The following is a 13,535-nucleotide window of genomic DNA, read 5'->3' as shown; positions in this document are numbered from 1 at the left end:
TCTCTCTCTCTCTCTCTCTCTCTCTCTCTCTCTCTCTCTCTCTCTCTTTCTTTTTCTTTCTTTCTTGACGTTTTTCTGCGACGTGCCGATGTCCCCTTTGCTCTTTTGCTTTCTTCGAATGCTCCTCTCGCCGTACGATCCTCGGAGATTTCTCGTGGGAGTGTCTCGACTTCGAGATTGTTGCTGCTCTAAGTAGTCCGCCGCGCCGGTACATGCTACCGCAGCATGTCTCGCCTGTTGGCAGTCTTTCAAGCGCGTGAGTGGGACGAACTACACAGGGCGCTTGCACGGACCCCTCGAACAATGAATTTCGCACTTATAATTGGACGTGTCGGTGTCGGTTATATCGGGCAGCGTTCCTAACGTTAAGTGCACGGCTAAGCGCGGCAGGAAGAGAGGGACCTGTTTTCTTGTGTAACCGAGTAGAATCGCAGTAGAGGGAGTAGTATCTGTTGTCGAGGAAACGGTAATAGCGCTTCACGCGCCGAGGAGAAATGATGTTCAACCCATTGCGATGGACGTTTTACAGTTGCGAAATTAAGCTAATTTGGCGCACCTTATTATTATTTCAATTTAACAGATTATATGGTTTTGGTACACTATACGTAATTTCTATTTGAATAATATAAAAGCATGATAAGCATTACAGGTGAAAATTACCAAGGTAATACAAATGGCATACGATTTTGTTGGCTTATATATAAATGAAGCGTATCAAAATCTCTCAACATTTTCTCCACAATTTTTTATGAACTATATATTTGTGAATAACCATAGCCAGGTATTTCCTTTTTCAATCGTTTCCATTTTAATCTACACTAAAATATGAAATGGAAAATGGGAAAACACAAAGCGAAAACAGTATCTTGTTTGAACAGAAGTACTTTGTTTTTACTTCGAGTATCGTAAAATTTTATCCTAATAGCATTGATAAAATCAGTTAATGTACGTTACTATGCAATATTTTTTTAGTTGTTTGCTAGTAATTTACAAATTACATTTGCTGCAAAATCATTTAATACATAGAATAAAAGCGGAAAAATTTAAACGGAGAAAACTATCAATATTTTGATATCTTTTGTTGACGATTGATCGATACTCTCATGACATTTCTATCTTTTAATTCATTTTCTTTCATAAACACGGCCATTAAGCTCGCTTAAATTGTATTTCACATAAGCAAAACACTTGTTTTTAAGTATAATTTACTCAACAGAGGGGCATCGCGCTAAACAACTTGAATAATTAATTACCACCGTTCTTGATTATGTTATATCGTAATAACGCGTGGTAATAACGCGCGTTTTCGTCGTTTTCTCGAGGACCAAAAGTCCTCGAGTTATCTTAACTGTTTTGCAGCTTGGCATTCCACACGTTCTCTCCTCGCTGGTGACCGCCCGTTCCCCAGCGAATCCCGCTCGCGATACTCGACTTTGTGGGACAAAAGCCGGAGCCCGGCCTCATTCACGCTGTAGTGCCCTCGACGTCCTTTCGTTTCAAAACGTTAATTTTTTACAGGAAGTTTGTCGCTCGCCACTTCGGCGCAGTCATGGTGCGTAAGTGCTCTTCCCATCACCGGCTTCAGCTTTCGCTCGCAGTCGTTCGTTCGTTCGTAGAATTCGATTTGAACGTTACAAGGGAGATGTCAAAGAGCGAACATGCAAATCCATAGGACTTCATGGGACGCGTCAGAGAGTTCGTAATAATATCAGGGAATATTAACTACTTAAGGAACAACTCGAGTGCGATCGGTTCGACACGATTCGACGTCGAGGCGTCATAGCGTCTTAAGAGTCCTTTACAATTATCAGCAATGCAAATTGTCTGAATTCCCGGATTGTCGCGAGCTAACCCCCTCCCCGGAGATAAAAGGAATTTCGTGTCTGCCGTTTCCGGGATTCTTCGTTCAAGCAATGTCCGATGTGACACGCCAGATTAATGATTTCCGGGAGCTGCCTTCGCTGCGCCGCCGTCGTCGTCGTCGACGTAGGATTCGAATTTTTCGTCGCGAAACTTTCCGCAAGTTTTTATCTAGGTGCTCCTGGATACCCCTCCCGGGCTTAACTTTTCCCCGAGATTTACAACCCGCGGCCCGCACAAGGCGAAAGTTGAGCGCGCGAATGTTTCCGCTCTCTCACAGTTTTATTTCGTCTCGCTTTACGCGCGCGCGCACACGCATGCACGCACGCACGCACGCACGCACGCACGAAGAAGGTATATGGATGCGCATACGAGATCAGCGTGTGTATCGTATGTGCATCTTACTGTACTTACATGCGCATTACATGCCCGTACGTGCCTGGAATGAGCGGCCACCTCTCGTGAACCAATACTCTCATTAGGGAGAGAAGACCTCATTATACACCGCACGCCACGGGACCGTGCTACGATTATATTACATTATTGTAATTGATTGCAGCACATGTAACTCCGGCGTGATTCTTAAACAATAAACTCATTACCCGGTAACAAGGAACGCCGATACGGCGCGTACCGGCAGTAATAATCTATCTCTCGTGAACAGCCATCGCCCAGGTCCGGCGGAGCCCCCTGTAGCAGCAGAACGATTCTCGAACGACCGATTCGCGTTTGATCGATCGCCCCGACCAGTCCCGACGGTCGTAAGCGTGCACAACGATCTCGCGGTCTCCTTCTTCCTCTCGCGCCCGGTCTCCTCTTTCTTCCTATTCTCTCGTCTCCGTGCTCGAGCGCGCGGTTCTCTCGAATACTCATCTGGAGCACATCACTCGAGAGTCTCTCAGTCTTTACTATTTGCTTCGCAACAAATTACCAATGCGCCGGACAAAAGAAACATACGTATTATATATCTACTTCCGCGATAGACCTTCGATTATATCATTTTCATACTTTGGTCGGCCCTCAGAGACTTCTTCCATTCCGATAGTCAGACAAGGGATATATATTTATGATGGAAAATATTTGAAATGTAAGATTTCCGTAAATGAAAGAAATAAAAAGCTCAATTTTCGAAAAACTTATCGACAAATAAATAATATCGAAGAATTGTTGCCCGATTAAATTCTACAGACAGTTTAATAAAAGAAATTTTAAAGAAGCTTCAAGAGACAGTCAAAAAATTTGAAAATCGTACGGAAAGAAAATTTGCTAATGGTACGCAATCATTAAAGGGTTATTCGTATCAATCCATATCAACGTCGGGCATGCGTGCATGTCTTAAGAAAAAAAAATTGCGATATAATAACTTCCAATAATCTCAGACGGACGTCGTTCGAGCGTTAGCGAGGATCTTCCCGCGTGATGAAGCGCCTTCGTTGGAAATCAAGGCGTTCCCGCGAAAGAATTCCGCCGCGGAGAGCGCCGACAATGTCTAATCAGGCGATTGTGCCGGGGGAATACTATGTTCCCATGGAATGTTAATACGATCTTCATCGGCGCTTCTTGAGGCGCGTACGGGGGAGGTCTAGGTTTCGTGCGAGACAACCGGAGCATCGCGTCTGCTCTGAACCCTCGCGATCACACGCGCGCGTATTGTTGCGCAATAACATAATGCCGCGGGTTTCTCTTGATTATCCGCGAGCAGCGGTATACTACGGCGAACAATCGCAGCCAGCGCGGCGGCCGGCGCGCGCGGCGAAGATTTATCTACATTTAATGAAACAGCTAACTTCCTTCCTTCGCGTTTTCTTCCGCGTTGATGTTGGGAGCGCGCAAGGTCACCCTCGCGCTTCCTCATCGTCCCAACTTTTCCCGAACGACAGAGTATATACATTTATGTAATTTCCTAAGTGTTTCTGCCGTTACACACCGTTGACCTCCCAGGGTTATAGTCGGGTTAGGGTAGAGAGAGATTATGCGAACCCTAAGGATGCGCGGCCTCTACTCGCGCGCGCAGTGATCTCTGAATCCGTGCATTATCTCGCCGTGCATTATCTCGTGGATAAATGTTTCATTGTTGTTCCTCTCTTTGCCGCGCGGTCGGGCCGGGCCGGGCCGGGCGCACGTTTCTGCCGATCGCCTCGGCTCGATAGGCGGACCCGTCGATTTATATACGATTCTAGTCGATATCGCTGCCGAGTTCTCGCGTACCGAATTATTCCGCGGTGTTTATGAATACGGATGCCCGCGATTAAACCGGCCTTCGCTGGAACGAGCGTATATCAAATAATTATTATTCCTCTATTCATTTGCAATGCCAATTAATATTAACGTTGCACGCAGCTCACAATAAATCGCAGCCAAAATAAATTAACGCTAATTATTTGACCGAATTCCGCGTGGCGCACGCTGACCCCGATCACGCTTCTCGCATATTGAATCGGATTAAACGGCGTAATTGCAATTATATATTGTCCATCTATCTTCGCCGTGGAAAATTGACACGATAAGCTGACAAAGTTTTTACAGTTTGCTGCCTTCCGAGGATTAAGCGGATTACGTCTGCACGTCTCCCCCGGGTGAGAGGCGAAAGGCGAAGTGCGTTTGTTCAGGAAATTTGCTTCGGCAGTTGGGTCGTTCATGCATATATTCACCCCGGTGCTCTCTTTTCCACGGTTTCCTCAAACACCGGGGGTCTCGAAACGCGCGTAGCTTTTGCCACTTTTGATACGGTTTCCGCCTGGCCGGAGGATCTCTCGACCCTGTCTCGGGGTCGGAGCCGAGGTACAGCTCTGGGGGTCGTTGGCGAAAAGACCAGCTGGCAGAGACCTTTCGCTTTGGAGGCACAAGGCTCTCAAGGTGTGCACGTGCACATTCACCCGGCACGCTTGCCTCACGAACAGCGAAGCCTTGACGCGTCGGCGTGATACCGCATAAACGCGCAACACCGAGCTCTATCGAAATCGGAAGACGCGCGCCGACCCTTCCGTGCCGTCGTCTTCCGCATACTTGGTCAATGAAAAAAACCGCCTGGATACCCCGATGTTCCTCGCAACTAATCTATCTAATTATATTTACGTCTTGGCGGCCCGGCAGTTAATTGACGCGAGAGTAAACATGGCTTTTTTTAATAGTGGATGAGGAAAATATACATATATATATTTGAGAAACAAAGTTGTATTAGAATATAATATAAAAACATTTAACCGGCGTAGTTTGAGCATAGTAAAATCGATAAACGTACGCTCAGCTCCAACTTGATCCAGGAAAAAAGAAAGGTACATTTTTCTACGTGCTATTGCGTCGAACGCGTGTCACGTTTAAAATGCTTAAGCGCATTCAAAGAGCGCGAGCCGAGTAAAAACGCGAATGTGATACACGATAAAAAATCGTATTTCAAAGGTGAATGTAATTATAGATCAAGTGCGCCGTAATTGATAGACGGACTACACGGATTAGCATATAAATCAACGTATGGTGAATCGTAGAAAGCCATTGGGATCGATAATCACTACTTTCCGTGAGAAAAATCCTTAAATGTCTAACGGTCGATCGCGCACGCGCGCGCGGCACGGAGAGAAATCATTCTTGTCTAGACGCTTACTTGTAGCGACCGGCGATAACGATCGGAGAAAGAGAATTGGCAATAACGACGCGCGCATAAAAACCGGCTCTTCGCGCGCAGGCCGGAAAAGACGAGATTACGGCATTGGGAAATGTGCGCGCATGCCGATACGCGCCCAATACTTGTGTTATCAAAAAGAATGCTAAACGCGGGGGTTTTATGCGGCACATAATTCGCGAATTTCCTGCAAAATAAATCCGATTATCAGAAGAGTGTAACATCGCATATAATTGGCACGCATGCGAATACCATACACGGTCTCTCCCCGTCATTCCGTCCCTTTCCGTCTCGTCGCAACGGGATGCGCCTTTTTCGCGCGATTTTCACATGCATAATGCATACGAACGAACGATGCAGTTCGTACAACACACCGCGATCGGAAGAGTAGCCATGGCGTGTCGTGTGAAAGAGGGCATTTAAAATGCGATATAATCGTACCGTAAAGCAACTCACCGATGCCCATGCCCGGCTCTGTACCTTCAATTTCCTCTTTCCCCGAGCTTCCCTCTCACGGTTCGTCTCCCTCTTTCGCTCGTTGTAGGAGTAATGAAAGTGCGTCGGTCATTACGCTCCCCGGATACCACCAACGTAAACGCGTACGAATCACGATCGGCGGTCCACGCGGAGCTGCATTATTTATAAGCGCGCGCGCGCAATAAAGACGCCGCGATACGCATTATTGCGCTCCGGTTACGCGCCGTTACGCATTATGGTAAATAAGACCAGCGCGACGATGCGAGTGATCCGCAACAGGGACATGTCCGTCGATGCGGAATTAGCGGGCACCTATATGCACTCGTAAAACGACGATCCGCGTCTAGTTCGTTAGCCGCTAAAGTCGCGTATCGCGTTTTCTCGTCGACTTCCTCTCGGAATCGTTACACACGGTGGGGATGGCCTATAAATTTCGAATATACGATTGCGAGACGCGATCAAAGTAAATCGATATCGCCACACGCATTGTAAGATATTCGCGCGGCACTTTATTTGACAGAGAAATTATTCGCTATTAACGTAATGCAGCTGCTTTATATATTCATTATTTTCAAGTTTCAAATGCATTCAATTAAAATTCAAATTCCTCGACAATAAAATTTTCACACTGTTGCGGTGGGGTGACACAATGTCATATTATGCCGTGCGTTCGTCAGAATAAACGCGTTGATATGAGTATCGTTATTTCCGTTACGATCAAAGCGTTTTATTACGCTTTATAGCTCGTGTAGATTGATAACACCGAAAAATTATTATTTATCGAGCATTCATGATTTGTTTATCGCACAGTAGCGCGACAAACACGTACGTGTAGCTCAAGTAAGAAATAAAAACATTTTTGCAGCACGTATGAATTTTTCAAGATTATTTTTTCTACCTATTGTTTATTAATGTGTTAATGTTCAGCGGTGGAACAAAATATTTGAATAATTTTTTTCCACAGCTTCGCAGAATTTAATTAATTTCGAATACACAACGCACGCGTGGGTTAATTTATTCTCAAATATATGTCACGAATATATAGAATATCTTTTTCTCTGTGAATTTTTAATATAATTTAATAAATTCAAGATTATCCCGCGCTTTATCCTCAGTGATCGAGAAAGCTCGCTTCGAAAACGTCCTTTTTACAATATACGGGGCGATAAACAGCAATTTTAGCGCGAGTTAGATCGATCCTATCCAACTCGGAATACTTGCGTATTCTTCGGCCATTTCCTTTCGCAGCCGGGCGTACGGTTCATGTTTGAGAAACACTCGTGAGTGTATAAGAGCGTGGTGTAACGTCCTCTAGCTGGTCCAAGAATCCAATAACTGGAAAATGCATTGGAGCGTACGCTCTTCGAAAGCTACTCGAGCCGGCGTTCCCTCTGCGTACCGATTCGCGACGAATATTACGACGAGAGAAGCCCGAGGTTCCGTCCTTCTACTCCACGGACATCGTATCCGCGATGAAGCGGATAGAAAAGCAGGTCGGTGGAAAACGAGCAATCGGACAGTTCTACGTGTATAAGAGGGAAAATACATCGCATCGGTACTCACCGGCACAGGAAGTCTCGTTCGCCGAGGCAAAGCTCGAGGCAGTGCTGCCTCGAGGAGGCGGTCATGGTCCTGCGTGCGTGACCCTGAAGGCGGTGTCCCTGCACTCTGTCGATGCACCAAGCGCGTTCGCAGGGCTTCACCGCCAGGCAGCTCTTCTGGGCGTAGATCGTGAACACGGGGAACTGCGATTGCGACAGCGCGCCTAAAAGCAGAAATAATCCCAAATTAATTACGGAAAGATTTGACACCTAAATGCTGCGTAAAAGATATTTTGTACGTCTTTAACGACTGTGATTTAAGAAAAATACGTTGCTATCTCCCGATATAGTTTATTTGATTAACCTGCGACTATTGATTTGTTAATCAATTAAAGTATCTATAATTGATATTAATTGTTGGGATTATATTAAAATTTGTTCGTACATTTTTTATACACGTTATTTATAACTTGTTTTAGAAATCGCTTGCGGTTTTCCATTTTATTCTGATAACCGAGAGATTTATGTAGGTCAATAGTAAAGTGGCGTACACTGTTATGTCACTCACGTCCGATGCGTGCGATTGCGATATTCTATAGACGTTGTCGAGTTAGACTACAATTTTGATAAATCAGCGCGTTTATCATTCCCGCCGCCGCGCGCGCCGTGAGTACCACGTTCTTCCCTCGGTTATTGGCCCGCGTCGCGATAAGCGACGAAGTAGGCACTCCGCCCACGTCTCGTCATACGTCATCCGCTCTTTGCTAAATCGTAATTAATCTCCGCTATGTGACGGGAGCTTCGATCGTGACTCGTGGAAAACTTGCTTGAAGCTGAGGGCGTGAGGAAGTAAAGGAAGAGGGAAAGACAGGAAGAATAAAGCACGCGATAAGAGGGACGAGAGATAATAATACTAAAAAGTCTAACAAAATATTTTAGAATAAAAATATCTTAGGTATATACCTCTCACACAGAGCATTCATAAAAATTTAGATCCGAAGCTTAATTAATAAAAAGACGCGTTTACGACAGATAGACAGCAAAAATAAAAGGACTTTGAAAGGGACATAATAAGCTATCAGGATAATGAGGATTACTTGGGGAGGTGAGGAAGGGAGGGAAGGGATTGCAGAGGGGGAATATACGAAGGAAGGATTTTCTAAAGCGAAATGCGGATCTAGACGCGGCACGTCGATCTTCGAAGAGGCGTTAAAGATATTCAATTACCTGCCATCAGCGGGTCACGCCTTGCCGAGGCCGGTGCGGGCTAATGCCGTTGCCTGTTTTAACGGTGAGTGCCGCGAGATTGTGGTCGCGAAGTTGCGACCGCGACATAGATGGATTCTTTACGGCGGTCAACCGCGGTCGAATTACCCGTGAAAATTCAAATTGTAGGAAGACGTCACGTTATTGCGGACTGAGACACGTATCTACGCGCCCGCATTACGGTCGCATGAATGTACTCCACTTCCGGGGGGGGCTCACACGCAGCGCGCAGACGGGTGTACCATTTACTTCTTTATAATACTACCGCATTATGCGATAATGGAGCACGGAGTCGAGAGTCTTAAGTACCCTCGTAGAACTTCATCCGAAGTGTTTTGTTTAACTTCCCGTCTACTCATCTCGCCTCCCACGCTTGCTTCCCTTCTTCCTGTTCCTTTTCATCCTCCCCGATAACTCTTTCATATATACATTCGCGGCCATGGAATCCGTTAAAATAAGGAAAGCAAGGGACACGGAGGGCGGCAAAGGGGTGGGGGGAATGCGGGGGGTATAAGACGGGATAATAACAGAGTAATGGTGGTTAAAGGAGCAAAAAGGGGAGATTCTCGTCCGAGAGCGCATGTATAACCGCGAACCTTCGCGCTTCGAGATATGATTTGTGACCTCTGTTCGGGGCCAATTAGAAAAGCGCGAAATCGTTATTTCGATCAGCACGAAGCGCAATTTACCGATTACCGCGAAGTGGTGTATACGCAAACTAGTATACGTGAAACACCACCACCGCTCTGGAACAAGCGCTCTCCAATACCGATCAATTCCGTCGTTTCACGCGGAGCGCGTTCGTTATATCCGGCCCGTGGAAAGGTGGACAATGGTAGTGTCGTTTCGTGTTTTTCACCGTTCGTTTAACCACTTAACTTCCACATCGCTCATTTCGCCGTGAAAAATGCACATGCTACGTGTACCGTGCCCGTGCCGTGCAGATTTACGGCTTGAGGAAAAATAGGTGTGTTTGCAGCTCGTACGTAAATTTGCTCCGCGGATCGTCAATCGAAATTCAAAGTTAGGAATTTGATGGAAAACAAGCGCAAGAAACGTAAAGATACCCTGTTACTTCAATTGTTTCACGCCGCCCGAGTAATCGTAATGAAGAACTACAGGGTTCAATTTATTACAATGTATCTAAAAATCTAAACGTGGCCACGATGATATTCAGCATTACGCGCTGATATTCCAACTAACGTTGCGGTAATACTTCCGACTCGAGAAAGCGTATTCATATACTTGTGCGAGGAGAGAACGATTTGTTGCGCAAACGCCCGACGACTTTCATTACAATGATAATCATAAATTACGGACCCCCTCGTAGATTCGTTGTCGACAGGAATAGAGAACGCCTTGATAACGCGTAGTAACGCAAACTAACGTTTCATCCGCGCTCAGCGGCGGAAGATCTTTCCGCCGCATCTCGTATTCCTATATCATAAATACTCGAAACGTCTCTCGCGAGCCTTGGTCGTAAGGCGGCGGCGGAAAACGGTCAAAGAAAATTTCCACACGCGGGCTTGTCGCGATGTCGCCAAGCACGAGAGAAATGGTCGTGGCCGGCATCTGGCTGGCGATGCCGGAGTAGGGCGACGCTCCATCCTCGGCCATCGTGACCATCCCACGAAATGACGTACGTAAACTCCGTTGGGCCGCTGAGCGCACGGAGCCGCGGGGAACGGTTCGATTTCTGATATACGAGGTACATTTAGATACGATTCCGAGCTCAAGTGGCATCGGCAACGACGTCGCCCGTCGGCGCGCTGAATCTGATGTATAATCTCGACTCTCGAGAGCGGCTCCCTTCCCTTCCTTTTCCTCTCCCCGCGACCTCCTCTCTCTCTCTTTCCCCGGTTGCGCTCCAACAAAGGCAATGAGATTCCTTTTCTACGTGCGACTAGACTTTCAGCGATCTACAGCGGCGAACGTTGCTGCAAACGCGGTATGAAAACCTGTTCGGAAGGCGTAATCTCTGTCGCAGGTGGCACGATGAAATCGTAAATAAGGTGGAGCGCGAGCTACACCGACGGTTCTCCGCGTAGCTGTTAACGCGTTCAAATGCGCTAATCACGTTCTGCTTTTACTGTGAAAACTCGTGGACAGGTGATGTACATATAAAAGCGACGATATTAAAAACTTACTTCGCCGAGTTAGCGTAATAACGCTTTTATCGCTTTGCAAATTAAATCAATGCAAATCGCGAGCAAATGATGATAGCGTCGTCTATATTAAGATTATTAAGATTCCAAATTCAAATTTCATTCGTAATTGGACGTTTATCATGCGTTTCTCGAAAATTTATTGTCGATCGCATTATAATATTATCCCGTGAGTAAATGGAGCTAAAACCGGCTTTTAAATTAAGCATATATTCGCCAGCTGGCATTTATGATTCTGATATCCGATCTTCTGGCGAGCAGTCCCTCGGATGCTCGATCATTATACTTCCTATGGAGCGCGAGTTTTTAACCTTGACCCCCAACTCGATTTCCCCACCTTTCCATCCCATTCACCCCGGCAGTTAACGCAAGTTTCTTACCTACTGCGAGTTAAATGTCTGGGTATCGTTTTTCACGTTTGTCTGATTTGCCTTATCTTCTAATTACTCTATCCCTAAAGTAACTATACTTGATTTTCACCTGTATCTGTATTCTAGATACTATAGGAAAATCTATTTTTTGTAGCGTTTTTTAAATAAATAAGCATACACCAGAATTTAGACGACGAATGAAGAGAAAAAGGGGATCGCGCGGGAAGGTATACATGTACAGAGCATGCCGCTAAACAGAACGGAGCTAATGTAGCGTGTATCGTTATCTGTATCTAGCCATTTTATTATTCAAGTAACTGTACCCAGATATTTTAACATTGTACCTTTGTAACAGGACTGACTTTGCAGTATGTCATGCGCTTTGCTTTGCGTAGGCGCACAATAGTTGGGACACTCTCGTGAGTCATTCTGCGCTCTGGAGCGTGTGCCTATATGTATGTATAAATCTGTGTGCATATGTGTGTGCGCGCGCATAGAAATGCACATTTATTTACACGTTTGTCTCCAGGCGCATAATTGCGGATGGTTGTTATACGTACTTAACGCGCCGTGTAAAGCCACAGTTTTTCAACTAGCCGGCACGCCGGCGGACGGCGGCGGACGGGCGTAATTGTCCCCGCTTCTGCGGACTACTCGCTTCGGTTTTCTGAAACGGCGGGGCTGTATACGCGATGCGACATGTGTCTGTCCGACGAGCGTTACAAATTCGCTTTACACTCTTTGTACACGCGACAACTTTGCGAGATATGATCTAACATATTTCTTCGTGTAATTACGAAGCCGTAAGTTGGAAATGTATAACTACTCTCCGCCTTTTTGTCCACCGGCGCGTTTCGCGTCGCTGCCACTCCCGTTTCTCTCATTCAGATGTGAGGAGCACAAAGTTGCATACCAAATCCGAGAAGTTTCAGTCACAACAGGCCTGATATCTCTCAATACATAAATCTGGTTATCGATTTAAGAGCGTGTAGCTCTTTACACACCTCAAAATTAAAGTTCCACCAACCAGGTTCATGTAAAACCTATGAAATTATGTCTGAAACCTCCAACAGTATGTTCTACGAAATAAGGCATTTCCATCAATGTTGTAGCGAGGTATGATATAATATTTCGATCTTTGCGAGTGACAACTCGATTCCTACTCCGCGCGCACTTTTTCGCGTGCTCCTGATCTGATATCGCGTTCTCGTTGAATTTATCGTGGAAATAATATTGGATAAGGGAACATTTTTTAACATGTATACGAAGCCCGAATAGGACCGACCCCCCTCGTTGGATCGCCGCCAACATTTTCAATCGTCCTTTGCACTCGACAGAATCTCCATTCCCTCGCTCTCTCCGCCGCTGGTAGACGGCGACGCATTTCCAAGAATTGAATGCGCTCGTACTTCTAACGTATCTCGGCGACGCGGTCAGCTTTCTCATCCACGTCGTGCCCACTTGTCTTCCTACTTCTCTGCCGGCGCACTTTTGTTTTTCAATGCCACTCAGTGTCCGTCCGTGCTTGCGCGTTCGCGGTTGGTGCACGTCGCAAGAATTTTACTTTCAGAAATGTATCGACGTCCATTCCCGCACGGCAATACGACACACTCCGTCAGCGCCATACGGCCGTGCTTGTCTAGCGCAAAAATAAACCACGCAAACCCACGTGAGCTTTGCGTATTTTATTTACCTCAACGTCGCGTTTCGTAATATAAATGCCCTTTCCGCGCCTTTTTCCCCCGCGAAAGATCGCTTTCTGTGAAACGTGCGTATTTCGCGACATTGGCGCGCGCCGCGATTTAAAGCTTTTGTTAGAAATCTAATTCCGCGGGGTAATTAATGCTGTCATCTTGCGGTAACACGGCCCGCGTCCGTATTCCCAGGCCGCATTCCACGTCGGCGAAACGGGAGATTTCATTGCCGCGCGAGAAATACAACGCTCGCTTTCTCTCATTCATCTCGTGAAAAAGCACGTTTCGGTCGCCTTCATTGCCATCGTCATAAATATGCAGGAGCGGTAAGAGCAGCGGTAAAAGCAGTCAAGCCCCTGGCTTGCCCCTCGTCACTTTTTAACGTCGTGTAATGTCGTCAGGGCGAGGATGTACGTTCTCCTACGTAGCTGTACATCCCTGATGGTATGTTTCTAATTTGCGTGCATGCATCACTTATCGTAACTCGCTGCAAGAATTTAATACGCGAAACCGCACCTAGGCGGAGTTCTGCGAACGGAGAA

The 13,535-nt window shown here is 46.2% G+C and overlaps 2 protein-coding genes across 2 annotated transcripts in view; one reads left to right on the top strand and one right to left on the bottom strand.

Annotated features, from left to right (window-relative positions):
• Positions 1–13,535, top strand: part of LOC112458561 (autophagy-related protein 16-1-like) — a 203,064-nt gene that overhangs the window by 11,495 nt on the left and 178,034 nt on the right. The window lies entirely within an intron of this gene.
• Positions 1–13,535, bottom strand: part of LOC112458560 — a 65,700-nt gene that overhangs the window by 41,112 nt on the left and 11,053 nt on the right. Inside the window, exon 2 of the mRNA XM_025022250.1 lies at positions 7,520–7,721. Within this exon, the coding sequence (XP_024878018.1) occupies positions 7,520–7,721 (202 nt within the window). The remainder of the gene's footprint in view (positions 1–7,519; positions 7,722–13,535) is intronic.

Source organism: Temnothorax curvispinosus, unplaced genomic scaffold (genome assembly GCF_003070985.1).
Source record: "Temnothorax curvispinosus isolate PA1 unplaced genomic scaffold, ASM307098v1 QBEX01008992.1, whole genome shotgun sequence".
In the NCBI taxonomy this organism is placed as follows: Eukaryota; Metazoa; Arthropoda; class Insecta; order Hymenoptera; family Formicidae; genus Temnothorax; species Temnothorax curvispinosus.
This window is presented reverse-complemented; position numbering and strand designations above follow the sequence as displayed.